General features: G+C 48.8%; 1 protein-coding gene across 10 annotated transcripts in view; it reads right to left on the bottom strand.

Moving 5' to 3' along the window:
* Positions 1-16,802, bottom strand: part of sulf1 (sulfatase 1) — a 65,780-nt gene that overhangs the window by 10,842 nt on the left and 38,136 nt on the right. For 8 of the 10 annotated variants that reach the window (XM_080793212.1, XM_080793205.1, XM_080793207.1 and 5 more), the window contains 10 exons: positions 16,061-16,370; positions 15,265-15,504; positions 13,896-14,047; positions 10,941-11,110; positions 7,526-7,676; positions 6,823-6,998; positions 6,074-6,202; positions 5,367-5,423; positions 2,658-2,784; positions 48-285 (listed from right to left, as the gene is read on the bottom strand). In XM_080793212.1, coding sequence (XP_080649338.1) covers positions 48-285; positions 2,658-2,784; positions 5,367-5,423; positions 6,074-6,202; positions 6,823-6,998; positions 7,526-7,676; positions 10,941-11,110; positions 13,896-14,047; positions 15,265-15,504; positions 16,061-16,235 — 1,615 coding nt within the window. In that variant the 5' untranslated portion in view covers positions 16,236-16,370. The remainder of the gene's footprint in view (positions 1-47; positions 286-2,657; positions 2,785-5,366; positions 5,424-6,073; positions 6,203-6,822; positions 6,999-7,525; positions 7,677-10,940; positions 11,111-13,895; positions 14,048-15,264; positions 15,505-16,060; positions 16,371-16,802) is intronic. The other 2 variants (XM_080793208.1, XM_080793209.1) reach the window with 1 other exon arrangement.

Raw genomic sequence — 16,802 nt, 5'->3', positions numbered from 1 at the left:
ACATTGTTGTCTGCATGCAACACCAGAAGTATCTGCGCTTCACTTACGCTGACTGGAGGAGGAGGAGGAGGAGGGCCCGAACTGGCGGTGGCCGCGGCGGCCGCCGGCCCTGGCAGGCTTGTAGAGGGCCTGATCCCCGCAGTCGCAGTCGGCGTCCCGGCCGCCGTCGTAGCTGCTGCGCGACCTCAGGCTGCGGACGCGTTTCCTGGAGCTCTCCTTCAGGCCGCTGCCCTTACACTTCTGGATCCTCCACTTCCCGGTGATCTCCTCTATGCAGTGCCACTTCTGTTCAAACACAAATGCAAAGCATTGACGCACAGTGGGGAGCGTGTGTGTGTGTGTGTGTGTGTGTGTGTGTGTGTGTGCCTGGGAGTTGAAATCGAGACATTATTACCCACGTGAACCTGTTCTGGGCATTAATTTGGTGAAAATACGTTTGCAGATCTACTACAAGCTCAGAACGCGTCGCCTTTATAGGTTGCCTATTTTGGGGTAAGAGATTTGGTGTAGAGGGTATAATAGAGGGCCGTCTATAGGGTGTAAGTGGGTATAATAGAGGGCCGTCTATAGGGTGTAAGTGGTTGAATCAGTTAGAGAAATGTATTCACCTATCCTAGTTTGGTCATGTACAATATTTTGACGAGCCAGTGAAGCACAGGCCTCTGTTTTGCACGGATTCTGATTTGACTCCCAGAAACAAAACGGCTCTTGACAAACACATCAGACTAGTCCCAGACGGGGCTGTGGGAAAGAATGGCCTCCAAGAGTGGTGAGAAAGATAAACCAAAACCACTGCATGAGATGAATTGGATCGGTCTGGTGTCTGTAAACAACGTGGAACCCCCCCCTACACACGCATACCCCCTCCCACTGCTCTGCTGGATGTGTGGAACCCCCCCTACACACGCATACCCCCTCTCACTGCTCTGCTGGATGTGTGGAACCCCCCCCTACACACGCATACCCCCTCCCACTGCTCTGCTGGATGTGTGGAACCCCCCCCTACACACGCATACCCCCTCCCACTGCTCTGCTGGATGTGTGGAACCCCCCCCTACACACGCATACCCCCTCTCACTGCTCTGCTGGATGTGTGGAACCCCCCCCTACACACGCATACCCCCTCCCACTGCTCTGCTGGATGTGTGGAACCCCCCCTACACACGCATACCCCCTCCCACTGCTCTGCTGGATGTGTGGAACCCCCCCTACACACGCATACCCCCTCCCACTGCTCTGCTGGATGTGTCCATGCCAAGTGCGTCACCAGCGTAATTCACATCCGTGCACTGTTATAACATTCTCCTCTGCCACTCTCTCAATGTCGTCCCCCCCCCCCCCCCCCCTTGCTGGAGCTTAATTACTGTGAGCAGTGCTGCTAGCTTTAAGCGGACCAGACGCATCTGCAGAGCATAGCGCAGATGATCAGTGAGTTGAGTGTGGGAACAGGGCTCCAAACAAAAGGCCGTAAGGCAGATTGGGTTTCCTGTGTAACTCTCTCTCTCTCTCACACACACACACACTGACAAACGACTTGTGGATCCAACAGAGCTGTTATATCAACATGGGTCAGGGTTGCATGGAGGGAGGTAATACGTGGAGAGATAGGGAGAGAAAATGAGCAAAACAGGCAAAGAGATCTGTTGGCAATGATACAAGCATAGACACCAATGCACCTATGACACACACACACACACACGCACAACTGTCTACTAGTGGTGCAGGCCAGAAGAGAGGGATGCGGATGTCAGAGAGGTGCATGTGTGCGTGTGCGTGCGTGCGTGCATGTGTGTGTGTGCGTGGAACACTTGACCGCAGTTCAGGCCTGCTCACTAGGAGGTTCTGTTAAATCATGCCAGAGCGACATTTTATGACCAAATCCCCACCCCCATGTTATGCAGCAACACATTAAAGTGTGTACTGTACTGTACTGTACACAAATACACTACAATATTTATAGTACACACACGCACACAGTCACACACACACACACAGTCACACACAGGCAAAGCTAGAACCGCCGCATTAGTAGCATTTAATACGTGATTGAGTGTTATGTACACACACGCACATGGCAATAAAAAGGCTCTGGTTCGCATTAGTTAGCCCCTCAAACACCCTCTGTGTGCCGTTTAATGCTACCTGCAAATTGTAACAATTTGTATTGTTCAGGTCTGCCTGCTCCCTGGCCACATATACCACTTAATGCTGCTTCGGAATGAATGGCCGGAGATGAAAGGAAGCCCCATCAAATTAGTCTACAGCACAACAGTGCAAAAATGCCCAATTATGGACAAATTGATGTAAGTGGCTTTTTGACTTGTGGTTCTGTAGACCGCTGGTCCACCAGGCTGATAACATGCCAACATTTGGTGATTTTGATGATTGATTTGTACCTGTTGCCATTGGGAAAGAAAGCAAGGAAATGTGACTTGGTGGATATGAAGGCAACTCCCTTCTCGTCACAAAGGGTTCCCAAAGGTTTTAGGAAATAGGTGTGTGTGTGTGTGTGTGTGTGTGTGTGTGTGTGTGTGTGTGTGTGTGTGTGTGTGTGTGTGTGTGTGTGTGTGTGTGAGAGAGAGAGAGAAAGAGAGAGAGAGACAGAGACAGAGAGACAGAGAGAGAGACAGAGACAGAGAGTTTGTCTGTTGTTTTACCTGTCCTGGCTGCTCACAGGGCGTCTGGAATTCAGCCTGTTGGCAGGTTTCTTTAACCTTCTTGTATTTGGGAAGACTGTTGGTATGCTGGGTGTTGATCGAGTCATCCTTCTTTCTCAAGATCTTTCTGCACAACCCAACACAACAGTGAAAAATCAGTGATGACACAATGGACTTATTCAGGGGCTTGCATATTACATATTACACAACACTGAGCAGTCTACTCTAACACCGGGGCTCCACCGGGCGCGTCAGCATCGCGTCTCCGTCACCGTCAGGGAATGTTCCCTTTTTAATCAATGAAGGGTGGCTCCACTGCCCGCGTTGCTTTGCGTGACTGCATTAAAATTGCCCGGTTCGACGCACGCGACGGAGACGCGACAGAGCCCCACCGTAAGAGTGTTCTGCCAATGTCAGGTCTATGTTTTGTGATGATAGGTTGTGTGTGCGTGCCGTGTGTGTGTGTGTGTGCGCGCACGTGCGTGCGTGCACTGAATGGTTATGCAGTGCCTGTGTGTGCCAGCCCCTAGGCTGGGAGCCCAGCTCAGCCTCTCACCGGTGCTGAGTCCAAGGCCAAGCTGTTTGACCTCACCTTGGCACCACATTGGCCCCCTTCACCACCGGGTCCAGCCAAGTCTATGGTAAATCCCATGCCAACTCCGAGTCCCCACCCACCGCACACGCACAGGCACACACGCACAGGCTCACATGCACACACACACACACACACACACACACACACACACGCCAGCTCTCTGCCAAAGTGTCCTGGCTGTTCGAGACCCACAGACAGAGCGACGACCGCGACAAGAACAAGCTGTCCCCTTCAAGAGTAGTGCCGCTGTCCTGTCCCATCCTGTCTGGGCACACCGGGCCAAAGGGAAAACAGCCAGTGTTCACACACTGGCTGGTTGTTTTCTCTAGCTTCTAGCCAAGGGTGATTAAACAGCTAACAGTTGTTTTCTGTGTAACACCCCGACGGCTGCATTAGAGGCTGCGCAACTGAATTAAATCGCTGCTTCTTTTTTCTCTCTCTCTCTCTCTCTCTTTCTTTCTTTCTGCATGCCGATATGATTGGTTTCTCAAATAGCGGAGCAAGGCCCCAGCTGTCAGTCAGTGCCCGGTTGCGACGGCAAGTTACTGGAAAGTAACCGGAGGACATTAAAAACACATTCCATCAAGCACGTGGCCGATGACAGAGTGATAAAATAATACTTTAGCCACTGCATGTGACGCAGAGCACGGAGTGCCGCCGTTACTCCTGCGTCTATAAGTAACAGAGTGGAAGGTTCCGCCGAGGCTAATCTCGGCACTTGGGGAACGGAGCCCCGGCGGACAGCCTTCATAAACAGAGTGGATTAATGGAAGGTTGGGATTAAAGCGAGCTAAAGCCCCGACAGGTCAAGGGTCGTGGACTTTTCATTTCGTACACAGCAGTCGGATACCAGCCGGATATTTCCTCTGTCACACAAACATAAGCCAGCAGGGAGACTGATCACCAACAGCAGCAGCGGAGCTAACTGGTTCTCCAGTTAACCTCCTGGGACACGTGTCTGGAGATGTTGACGCAGTCACTAGCGCGAAAGAAAAAAAGAAACAACTGTGGGATGGGAGAAGGGAATTGTGGCAGAGCATCTGTGTGAGGAAAGGAGGGTTTGGGAAAACGGGAACTATCCAAGGGTGTTTCTCTCTGAGGCGTAATATACGGTATCACTACGCCCATTGCCAGTACATCCTGGGACGAAACCAACGATAAGAGACATGTCCTCTGATGCCCTCAATTTCAATCGCAATGACCCCGACGAAGAAGTTAATTTATTTGCACCAGCCAGGTTATTACACATTTCATTCCTCCTGGGGCTAGCGCAGCTCACCATGTTGAGTGAACAAAAAGAGGCGGGCTGAAATGTGACGTGTCATGTTCTTGAAGTATGTAAAGATATCTGATGGCAGCAAAAGACAGGTTAAGTAAAGGAACTTGCTGGGTTTACAAATGCGCTATAAAGAGATATGATCTATTCCACAAAGACAACAGGTCATGAAGAAACAGGCAGGTGCCGCCGATAGCTCGGCTGATGCATTCCGCACCGGGGGTGGGGGGTGGGGGGTGGGGGGACGGTGACACGTCCTGTGTGCGGATCGAGTGTGAGCCTTCCTGCCATTCCTCAGGTAACATCATCCTGAGCCTGGCCAGCCCTTGTTTATTTTCTGCGTGTCTAGCTCCACAGTGTTGCTGTAATGTATCCTCTGGCTGTCTGCGGCAGAGCAAGGACAGCAGGCTATGTCAAGTTTAGCGTCTCGGTGGCGTGCTGAATATGCAGCGCGGGGGCCCCCGCAGAGGACAAAGGCTTGGCTTGTTTTCCCCCCGCAACCGGCAGAATGCCCTGTTACACATTGTGTCAGCGCCTCTTGCGTGAACTGTCAGTGTGCCAGCCGTTTATAGACCCACTGAAAAAGCAAAAACCAAGGATATTTCTAACCGTCCCTGCCTTCCAAGCCGACTTGTGGTCAGGAAATGTCTGTCAGATAACAAAAAACTGGGGAACGAGGCTGGGATTCTGCGTGAGGGAAGCACCCACAATGGGCCTCACACTCACACGTCTCTGGTTCAGTGTAATGTTCTGTCGGGCTCGTGTGACACAGACGCGTTCCGAAGTGACAGAGATGTGTGCCTGAGGGGTGGAAAGGGAATAAAGAATGCCAGCTTACCCTCGCTCCACAAGGAATGTGTCCCTCCAGACTTTGGGTTTCCGGTTGGGTTTGAATCTGGGAAAACAAAACGCGCACGGTTTATAGAATTCATATGGCCTGTTGCACTCACTGACAGAAACACAAGTCAGCATTATGCAAGTTGATCACAGTGAGCTTTGCAGGGTCAAGTATGGCTATGGACCATGGAGGAACACAATGTGTTGAAAACTCTTCTTTTGGAGCTTGAAAGCCAATATTTCTGTCCTCTCTGTTGCTCTCAGTCTCTTCCAATAGGATCCAACATTGTGTTATTTGTGTTATGATAGCGATCTAATGCTTATCGTCAGGAACATTGAAGAGTAAGTATCTCATGCCTTAGATCAATAGTTTACAGCCATTCTGGTGTGTTGTACTATATCACAGTATGCATTATATTTAACTCAATAGTGGATCACTGATGGCACATGAATAATGGCCTGACATTCCAATAACACCTTCCATGGGTAATGAGTTGCTCTGGGGGAAAATGCACCATTCAACATATTCGTTAATTAGAGCTTAATTAGAGCTTGTAAGTATCTCGGTTTTAAGTCTCAAAGCTGAAAGCAATCCGATCATTTATTTTAAAGTGCTTATAAATGGGACTGAAAAGATATGGTACACAGTAAGCTCTTATTGTACAAGGTTTTGGATCATAACATTGTATTATGCTCCCATAGACAAACCTGTTGCCAGTCTTCTCCTGTTCCAGCAGCTTAAGGATGGACTTTCCATCCATGTCCGGGGGCGTGTCCAGTCCAGCAATGTGAAGAATAGTGGGAGCCAGGTCAATGTTCAGCACCAGATGAGGGTTCCTATAAGAGTAAAGACACACACACACACACACACACACACACACACACACACACACACACACACACACACACACACACACACACACCATATTAAACTAAACGTCATCCTCTGAATAGCACATGATGTAGTGTGGGCAAAAAGCTATTTAACCCATTCTGACCGGGCACCCATTTTGGTGTTAGCATCATGTTATGCTTTAGCTATTGAAAAATAGCAGATCTACAAGCTCATAGCGCGCCACCGAGTGGCGCGCTACGAGCTTGTAGGTCTGCTATTTTTGAAAAATCTTAGAACGACTGACATTTTTTTAGAATCTGATCTCAGGTCAGAATGGGTTAATCAGACCAGTGTGTGTCCGGTGGAAACCTCGTATGAATCTGATCTCAGGTCAGAATGGGTTAAAACAAGTATGCTGGCTGGCAGCACCATGTGGGATTAATCAGAATCATTGACTGAGCCACTCTAATGAGTGCTGTAGGAATATCGCCAGTGTCCTGGAATAAACCTTGTAACTCCCAACAAAGCTCCAAGTCTTCATATTAACGGGACACGATTGCTCTGTGGAAACAATGTCACCTGCTGTGTGACTACACAAATATATAGGACTGGATGGCCTTACACTGCTCCTGGTTCCACGTTGGGGCCTCTCAGGAAGAACGGCACTCGGATGTCAAAGTCGTACGGCATGGATTTGCCCTTCACGAGGCCAAACTGACCGATGTGGTAGCCGTGGTCTGCCGTGTACACAATGTAAGTGTTGTCCAGCTCTCCGGTTTCCACCAGCATCTCATAGACCTGGAGAATAACCAAGAAGCATGGCTGAGTACTAAAAAGTACTGTACTTACTGTACAATGTTGAGGTATTTTTTGTTTACACATTTTCAATACTTTCACTTCTACTCCACTACATCTCAGAGGAAAATATTTGTATACATTTGAAAACAATGACTACTTTTACTTTTGGTTATTTTAATATATTTCGATTCCAATACTTTTGTACATACTGGCAATAGAAGTATTTGTGGAAGTATTGTGGAACTGACGCTTTTATTCAAGCAAATAATGTGAGTACTTCTTCCATCACGGTACGCAAGAGCCTTCCAGAGGAAAAGCCGCGGCATTCAGACAAAGGACAACGTGCTATAATAAGCGCAGCTGATAGCTCACGACGTCTCGTCCAAAGATTACTGATCCGAGTGTTGTGTGAGGCTGGCTGGCATCGACAGACACATGGTGAGCCTGCCAAGGTGAAGCCAAAGGCAAAATTTCCACATGTGTGTACACGATTCTAATCAAGCTCTATTCCACCGAAAACTATTTACCTTCTGCACCGAGTCGTCCACGGACATGAGCGTCTGCAGCCGTTTCCTGTGGAGGAAGTTGGTAAACTCCATGTGTATGGGCCTCATGGGCCCCGTGTACTGCATGATCCAGTGTTTGTCCATGTTGGGGGCGTAGTTGTAGCTAGGCGTGCTGGGGAGAAAACGACACAGACGGGCAGAGATATTAGAATGTGCAAATTGGCTTTATTCCAACTTTCCCCCAAGGAAAACACGCTAGAGGCATGTTTGCAGTGGTAGAATGTGTGCCGTCATGGCGCCAGTGTAGTGTTGGAGCTGACGGAGCACGCTCCGTGTGCCCGCAGGAAGGAAAAAAAAAACTATCGCTCTCAAAAACATGGGAGCTATCATCATTGCCATGTATTAACAGACATAAAGAACCCATTTAAACAATGTCAACAGGCACCTGTCTGCCATTTTTCAGCAACAGGTGCCTGTGGGTTCTTCTAACCTGCTGTCCGGTGTGTTTGACAAGCGTCAATAACCCGGGCCTGTTTGCCGAGGAAAATGTCCTAATGGTCGGACAGGACGGCCGGCACGCTAGCTGTTTTTCCACACGCCTCCCTCCGGATCATCTCTCAGCTCGCACAGAGACGAGAGTCTCCCTGCTCCGCTGCGCTCTTGGCACGGACGAGTCGTTTGAGGGTTGGCACATGCTTAAGAAAATAATAGGCCCCCAAAGTCAAGTTTGCAACAACCCCTGGACCGAAAACTCAATAAGTCATGGTCATTTGAAGTGAGGGGATAGAAAAAGCCTGGGTAAACAGCGCGTGGGAGGGAGAGAGGGTGTTGTTTGTGGAGTTGTGGCTGAGAGACGCTGTTCACCTGTCTGCTATGGGATCGGTCGTCAGGACCAGAAGGGCCACATAGACCAGAAAAGACAGCATGAGTATAATTTGCCTTTTGTGCCTGGGAAGTGCTCTGCAGTTCCTGGGTCATGAAATACAATGATGAATAGTGCATGTTCCAAATTCCACATCTCGATTAGACCCACAGAGCTTAGTCCCACAGAAGTGTTCCTTAGTTTAAACAATGCTACAATGCTGGCAAATTATTCACATTGTTTTGGGGGGGTATTTAGAAACACAGCCTTAGTAAAATGCTTGAATTAAAAGGAATGGGCTCTTCAGATTCCATCCCTGTAGTGGCAGACCCCTAGACAGCATACCCAGGCTTAGGTACTTTAATGAAGACTTGCTATGGGAGCTGCACTGATCTGATTGAGTGAGCTGCCTCCTACCCTCTACTGCTCAGGCCTTCATTGTGCAATAGGGGTGAACTCTTCACCCAGCCCACCGGGCGGTCTAATAAGCCCCACAAAGGGACCCGTCTCTGGGCACTGGGCCACCAAGGTATGGAGTCCTGGGCACCAGGGAACCAGGAATGCAGGGGTCACTGGAATGAAGCCAGTCCATATAGGGGAGGTCACACCTGCCACCTGTCGCATACAGCTTGGCGTTTTGTGGAATTAGCCATGGATTTCTACCCTCGAGGGCCCTGTGTTCACTTCACAATGTTCCCTGACGACTTAGGCATGAGCTGTGGTTTACGGTCTCTCCGCTCAACATGGCTCGCTGCCTTTCCCAAAAGCTACATTCAGCTGGATCCAGAATCATTTAGATTGAGTGTCTTTGCAGAGACGCCTGACCAAGCAATGCTGTGGCGCAGTAGGCCTGGCAGTAGGCCTGGCAGTAGGCCTGGCAGTAGGCCTGGCAGTATAGGCGTCTGAGAGGCCTGGTGGTAGAAAACCTTTAGGCGAGGAATGTTAATGACATTAACATCAAACCCTCCCCTGCTATTGCTCGCGTCAAAAGTACAGACGCCTTTTTGATTTACAAGCTGGCTCCCGTTTTACAGCCACACAGCCTCCTCCCAAATACATGCATTACAGATTAGTTCTATTATAGCTTCTACAGCCAAGAGGAAAAGTGACACAGAGCCCACAGAGCTCCAATGGTAACTTTCCATTACCTGGGGGTTAGCTAGCGGATGACCTTATCTGGCACACGGTTGGCTTCTGTAGGGTGTTACCAAGCCTCCCTGGACCAACGTTAAATCAAAATGGAACAGTGCCCCAAATAGAATGGTGCTTAAAACAGAAACTGTGCTCCAGTTTTGCACCATATTTGGTTATAACCTGCCCAGTCAGCAACTATGCCTGTAAACCTGCAAGCAGCAACGCTACATGCCATGCCATCTGTCTTGCCACTCGGGTGGCACCACCTTTTATAGACCCCTCGCTGCACCTACAAGCAATCAGCGGGCCAGCCCTCCATTCACCCCAAGGACCCTGGCTCCACCCATCTCTGCCCAGAGGCTTGCTGCTAAAAATAAATTAATAATGTCACAAAGGGTGTTCCAGAGCACACAATGCATTCCTCACATCCCGGGAGCCGCGGGGAGAGACCACTGATTGATATGTACTGGGTCAGGAAGTCCTCTGGGAATTACACAGGAGGACGAAGGGGGGGACGGGACGGACGAGGAGAGGGAGGAAGACGATGGAGAAGGGGGCGAATAGATACGGACGGAGAGGGTAGAGGGGAAGAGGAAGACACTCGGAAAGATAAGCAAAGCAGAAAGAGACACGGAGAGGAGCGGTGAGAGCATTATCCCCCCCCCCCCCCCCTTCCTGAACTCCATTCTCCCATTCCCCCCCAGCCGGTGGCCTCAGGGATCCCAGGGAGACGGGGGTGGAGGTGCCGACGTAGGGATGGGCTATAAAGGCGTGTTGCCATGGAACGACCCACAGCTATCGGAACGCTGCCATGGCTTGGCGTTGAGAGAGATGTGGGAGCCTGGGAGGCCACTGTGGGCTTGGCATGGGAGCATCGCTCCATAAAAAATAAAACACACACAAAACGACATCCGTGATGGTCTCCCTGGTGTGCTGCCCTAGCTATTCTTAGATGATAAATCATTTTTGATTTCACGCTCGCTGACTCGTCTTCCCCGGCGGCTCGTCTGCTCGTCCTCGAGGACGCAGTAGCTGCGTTTTTTGCAGCGCACCGAAATCATACAAGTAGGCAAATTCATGGCATTTAAGTGAGAAAAATTCCCCAACAGCAACAGACAACAATAGCCGTTGCCAGACAAGATTCTGTGAAATGTCTGGTCGAAACGGGTATTTCGGTGTGTATAATTTACAGGCCCACGCTTCTGCATTGTGTCATGGGGTTAAATGTAGTTCTACACTATAAAGCACATTGAGGAATGAGAGGATCAAGGCCTATACTACACTGAAAATTACAAGAAATCTGTGAAATGTTGTACGTGTACAGCCTTTCAACATTAAAACCCATTTAAATCATTATGAAACCACGTTTTCTGTGCAATTCCCAATTTCTTCAAGGCATACAGTATAAACTGTATGCCCAAGTGTTTGTGTGTAACTTACATGTGTTGTGAGGCATTGGGGAAGAATTCAGAGTACTGTGGCGCCGAGTCCTCCGGGCCATGCGGGGCAGCGTGGCTGATGACCATCATCACAGGGCGGTGCGGGAACATCCTCTTGGACATGCGGAAGTAGTTGATGCTGTCGTTGGTGATCAGATCTGTGAAATAGTCCTGGAAGGACAAAAAGAGCTAAATCAACACTAAATAGAACAGCTGAGCTTAAGAGATTAGTAAGGATGAGGGGCTGATAAGGATATGAAGGACCATTGAGTACACTACACAGCGCCAATCTGCCTTGTATGTGTGTGTGTGTGTGTGTGTGTGTGTGTGTGTGTGTGCATGTGTTTGTGCTTAAGTTACGTGTGTGTGCGCGTGCGTGTGTGTGTGGGTGTGTGTGCGTGCGTGCTTACACGTGTGTGTGCAATGCTGTGCATGTGTGCATGCATGTGTATGAGCAAACTGCTTCCTCATCAGTGACTGTGCAGGATTGGATGTGACACCATTTGATGGCGAGGGGGAGTCCGGTGCTTTTTCAACTAGTATGCTGTTATGACAACAATCTCTCCCTCCACTTCTCTCCATCTATGCTATCCATTCCTCTCCCTTCATGCTATTGCACCATCTCTCTCTCTCTCTCTCTCTCTCTCTCTCTCTCTCTCTCTATCTCTCTCTCTCTCATGCACCAGCATGGGAGATGAAGGAATGTATTAATTAGAATAGCCTCAGAGTTAACCATGGGTGGGAAGAGAGTAGGAGAGCAGATGATGAGAATGGCTGCAGTGACCCTACAGTAGATTGACCACATTCCCATGGCTGCCACATTGCTCTTATGTCGTATTCTGTAGTGCGGGTGAGAATCGCCCAACCCCTGCAGTTACAGCATGATATAAATACTTGGTAAAAAAAAATGTACCATGCCCGCACTATACGGCCATTTTGAAGAAAAGACCATGTTATGAGACTACAGTCACGTTTGTGTGTGATCTGGGAATTACGGCCAACTCTGGAGAGCTTAGACTCGGGAAGTTTGGCATCGTCTTATGACCGACTTCCTATCAAACTGCATTGTCTTATGTCCTATCAAAGCCTGATGCCAGGAGCACTGGAGTTTTTTACTTGCATGGGGTTACACCCTCGCCTAAAATCACTGCAGCGCTTGCCAAGATTCCACCAGCTGATTAGGCGTTCTACCTGCACATTGGCACACAGCTGAGACCGGCAATGGGTAGAGCGGGTGATTTCCCTGAAATGTCAGAGTGGGTTTGGCTGATTCTAATAATAGTCTTTTTTTATGACCGTCTTTAATGGCCTGGCTGTGGCACACACACGCACACGCACACGCACACACGCACACACACGCACACGCACACGCACACGCAAAGAAGAATTGCCATACTGGTTTCCTGTGGACTGCCAACGCTCCATAATCTGACTCATTGCCGCTAAGGGCTCTGGCAGGGCAAATGGAAGTGAGAGTGAAGAGAGATAATGGCTGGCCAAGTAAAACATGCGTCATTTGTAGATGATTGGTAGTACTGTAAAGTGATACTTGCGGTGAGCACGTAGCGACTCATCACTTCCAGTTGAACTTTTTTTAGTCTGATTTATACGGCAAACATTTATCTAAATGTTTGTCCGTATAAACATTCATCATTCAGATTGTGGTTTTAACTTCATTATGTTATTTATAGTCGTGTCTGCTTATAGGAAGCATATGGATCTAAAGATCGTTAAGAATGCATTGTTATTATCGCTGCCATTGATGCTTTGGTGTTTTGTTTCATCTCCCTGCTGTCATGGAATGAGAGGAATGCTTTAGAAGTGGAGAGAGGCTGCTAAAGTAAACCAGTCTTACACAGTGCATTATCGCAAGGACCCTAACCTCAAATATCTCAGCCTCCTCACAGGTGGAAAACTAGATGGGGTTGAATGGGTGAGCTCACTGGGTGAGCAGCCACATCACATCACAATGACCCGGTGAGCCAACTGCACCCACTGTGACCCAATGAACTCCTCACCCTGTGGGACGGAGAAGGGGAGCCATCGCTCTAGTGGTAGGTTAATGGGTTCTGGCAAGTGAGAGCTCATAGTGGGTCCATTTGGTCTCAAACCACAACCTGCTTACTGGGCCCACGTCTCGTAAACACCTTGCCCTCAGCTTGTGGGTAACTTTACACCTCGGTCTAACTCAACAAGCAAGTCATTTGGCATGGGAGTACCAGTCCAAACATTTGTTTGCCCATCCTTCAGGCAGACCATTTAAAAACTCGACTTGACATGTGCCCAAACCATGAAACCCCCCTTATGCACATTCCTCATGCCCCCAGGACCACGCAACCTGGGAGGACATTGGCACAGAGCTGGGAAAAGAACCTGACAGCTCCTCCAAAAACATTGCGGGGAAGATGGATGCCCGATGCCATGCGAAGCCCGGCAGTGCAAACACGTAGCCATCCCATCGCTCATACCCGGACTGTGACACTGGCATGGCAAAATGAACTCTTCCTGCCATGGCAGCACGGAATCGCTCTGCTACTCTCACGATGCAGAGGAGAGCGAGAAAGAGAGACAGTGGAAAGAGAGAGACACACAGTAACAAGGTGGTAATTTCCACATGCAGCTCGGGTCCCCTATAAACATAAAGGTGTCTAAATGTTGCGGTAAGCCGCACCGTAATAAAGAGACACTTTAATGCACTGCAGAACAAGTAGACGCCACTTCGTATCAACACCTCCCCTTTCATCCTCCCCAGAGAATTCCAGTCTGGATCATAACACTCTTATAAGCCACGCGGCTGTGATTTCTATTTGTATAAGTGCAGGGGAGTGGGGGGGGGGGACCCTGCAATTAGTCAGGAGAAGACCTGACATTGGGTCATAAAGGTAAAAAACAAAAACGTGATTGAGTTAATGTCTCCCTTTGTGAGGGCTGTGGGAACACACCGGCGGGCACATACCTTGGCATAATCGGCACCGTGCTTCTCCTTGAAGCCGTTTCGACAGACGGTGTAATTATAGAAGCGAGAATTTTTGATCAGTCCGACCCACTCGCGCCACCCGGGCGGGATGTAGCTGCCATTGTACTCGTTGAGATACTTGCCGAAGAACGCTGCAGAGGAGAAGAGGGGAGATTTAAAAACAGAGCTTCGAGATAGATCAACATGGATTGTGTGCTGGGTTTTGGCGCATCGTGCCGTCTATCCATACACTCACTTTGTATTGTATGGTGCTGTGTGAGTATACTTGTGTACGTGAGTTGAATGTATAACACAACCCTTCCCAGTACGCTGGGTTCGAAGCCGGCCAGTGCAGCAGAAGGCTAATTGTAGACTAACACATCAGCTCGAAAAACCGCAGGCCACGCTGCAACCCACAGCACCCCATTGAGCTGCCCAGTCCGGCGCTGGCCCCATCACTCATGCAGACACTGGCCGATGAGCAACGACAGGGACCTGGCACCCTGGCCATGTTTGCATTTCTCACAGCAGACAGGCGGGCAGGGCAGGCCAGGCCAGGCAGAACAGACTCTCTAACTTCCCATAAAAATCTGCATTGACTAATAGTCCTGTTAGTGTAAGCCTCTCCGACCTACTTACGGTACTTGCGTATATAATTGGGCCGGCGGGCCATTTGAGCTTTTTTTTGAGTAGCATTGACTGATGGAACCCTGGCGGAAAGAGGGGAACGTGGGGTGAGAAATTATATTTTTAAGGGTCTCCCTCCCTACCCTCTCTTCCTCTTCAGTCACGCATTGTATCATCCTTCTCTGCTGACATTTGCATTTGTCTATCCTTATATTAGGATTATTTTCCTGTCACAACCGCATTATGACTTTCCCATTCCTTACAACTGGTTTCTTGTGATATTATCAAAAATGATCGTGTTATTATTATTATTATTATTATTACATTGTTGTCATTGTTATTTATTTAATTGTCATTTATTTACTCAATTATTTATAATCCATTTAATTATGTATTAACTCTTCTGGCCTGTAAGGCCATTAATTATTTACCGGTGCCTTGATATCTTTACTCAAGTCATTATGTGTTCATTTCATGTGGGGTGATGTTGGTTGATTGGAAGTGATCAGTGAGTGGTTTAGGTAGATGCGTAAACTAATGTCTATGCCTTTGTCTATGTTGTACTCTATTTTGTATGTGATTGTGCCTTGTACTTATGTGTATTTGTGAGTATTGGAACCCCTTGAAAATGAGATGATTCATCTCGAGGCGCTATCCTTCAAAGCATCGTCAAAGGTTTTCAACTGTTTAATATGCCAAAAATACGGGGCTTTTGTCTTCCCATGGTGTGTCCAACACCCACCTGTCCTGTAGCCGGTGTTGTTGAGGTACACGGCGAACGAGCGCGGCTCGTGTTGGGCCTGCCAGGACGGGGACGAGCAGTTCTCGTTGTTGGTGTAGGTGTTGTGGTTGTGGACGTACTTCCCCGTCAGCATGGAGGAGCGCGACGGGCAGCACATGGGTGTGGAGACGAAGGCGTTGGTGAAACTCGTGCCTCCTTCTTCCATGATCTTGCGAGTTTTGTTCATCACCTGAAGAGAACCTGCGTTTTGGCGAGAGAGACAGAGAGAAAAGAGAGAGTGGAGTGTGAGGTCGACGCGGGGGAAACTCGTTGAATGTTCTGCAGAATTTCTGTTTTGCGTTTCGCCACACAGCTGTGACTAATACCACAAAATTAAACCAGATAATATGCCAAAACGTTACTGTCTGTGGGAGTCCACTAGGAAAGAATCTTCTAAAACAGAATCACTATTTATTTATACTCCGGCGGAAAAACACTGACTAGGTGACGTTTCCTCAAAGCATCTTCAAATAGACAGCAGTAAACATAATCACAATCCATTATGAATGAAGTAAACACAGATAAAGCTATGCTAAGGTCCAGATGGCCCTTCTGCTCCGGCTTATGGTTTCCATTTAATATTTAATGTGCAGAAGAAGCCTCTAACACGTTCATAAATCTTAAAGTGAACCCCACAAAGATAATGAGAGATAGAGAGAGAGAGAGAGAGAGAGAGAAAATGAAAGCAAGGCAAGAATGTAAAAATGTAACTTTTATAAACCAGTTCCAGGCAGAGGGGCAGAGATGCAACTCTTACCCAGCTCGACATCTTGGTCGTCAGTTATGATGAGAATGATGTTGGGCCGTATGTTCCGGCGGTCCCTCTGGATGCGACCCCTCAGGCCCTGGGCCCTGGTGGTGGTGAAGGCCGCACTGCCCGGGGCCCAGTCCAGGGACAGGAGGACCAGCCAGGCCAGACACTGCACCAACATGATGGCCTAGGACCGGGACACGGGCGGGACACGGGCAGATGGCAAGATGGAGCAGGGAGAGGAGAACTGGATAGGGGGTTGCTCGCTCGCTCGCTCACTCACTCGCTCACGCCGGCGGAGTTCTTACGGCCACGTCTGAGGAGACAGAAGAAAGAATCGGGGGGTGAGTACGGGTCGGAGCCAGAGATCCAGATCAGAGTTCTGCTGTTGAGAGGTTTGCGTGAGATGGGGGCATGTAGAAAAAGGAAATAAAGAGCAAGAAAGGAAACATCAAACTATAAGTGGAAGTTTAAAAAAAGGATGCGTGTCAGTGGAGTTTCCAGATTCCCCCTGAGAGTAAGTCAACGTATTTATTTCAATGACAATCATGACGTCTGCTCACAAATCACCCTCAAACTCAACTATATCAATCAGCAGAGAAAACCAAAGGGAGGTTTTCCCCCTCGAGTAAAAGAGACCCTTAAAAGTCCACCAAGAAATATGTCTCTTAACATATCCAACATGTGTTGCATGCTGACTGAATTACACTCGCCACTCAAAAAACTATCTCTCATCTTCAAATCTCCT

This window comes from Protomyctophum bolini (assembly GCF_963924005.1).
Source record: "Protomyctophum bolini genome assembly, chromosome: 21".
Lineage (NCBI taxonomy): Eukaryota > Metazoa > Chordata > Actinopteri > Myctophiformes > Myctophidae > Protomyctophum > Protomyctophum bolini.
Note: the sequence above shows the minus strand (reverse complement) of the source record. Positions and strands in the feature narration are given on the sequence as shown.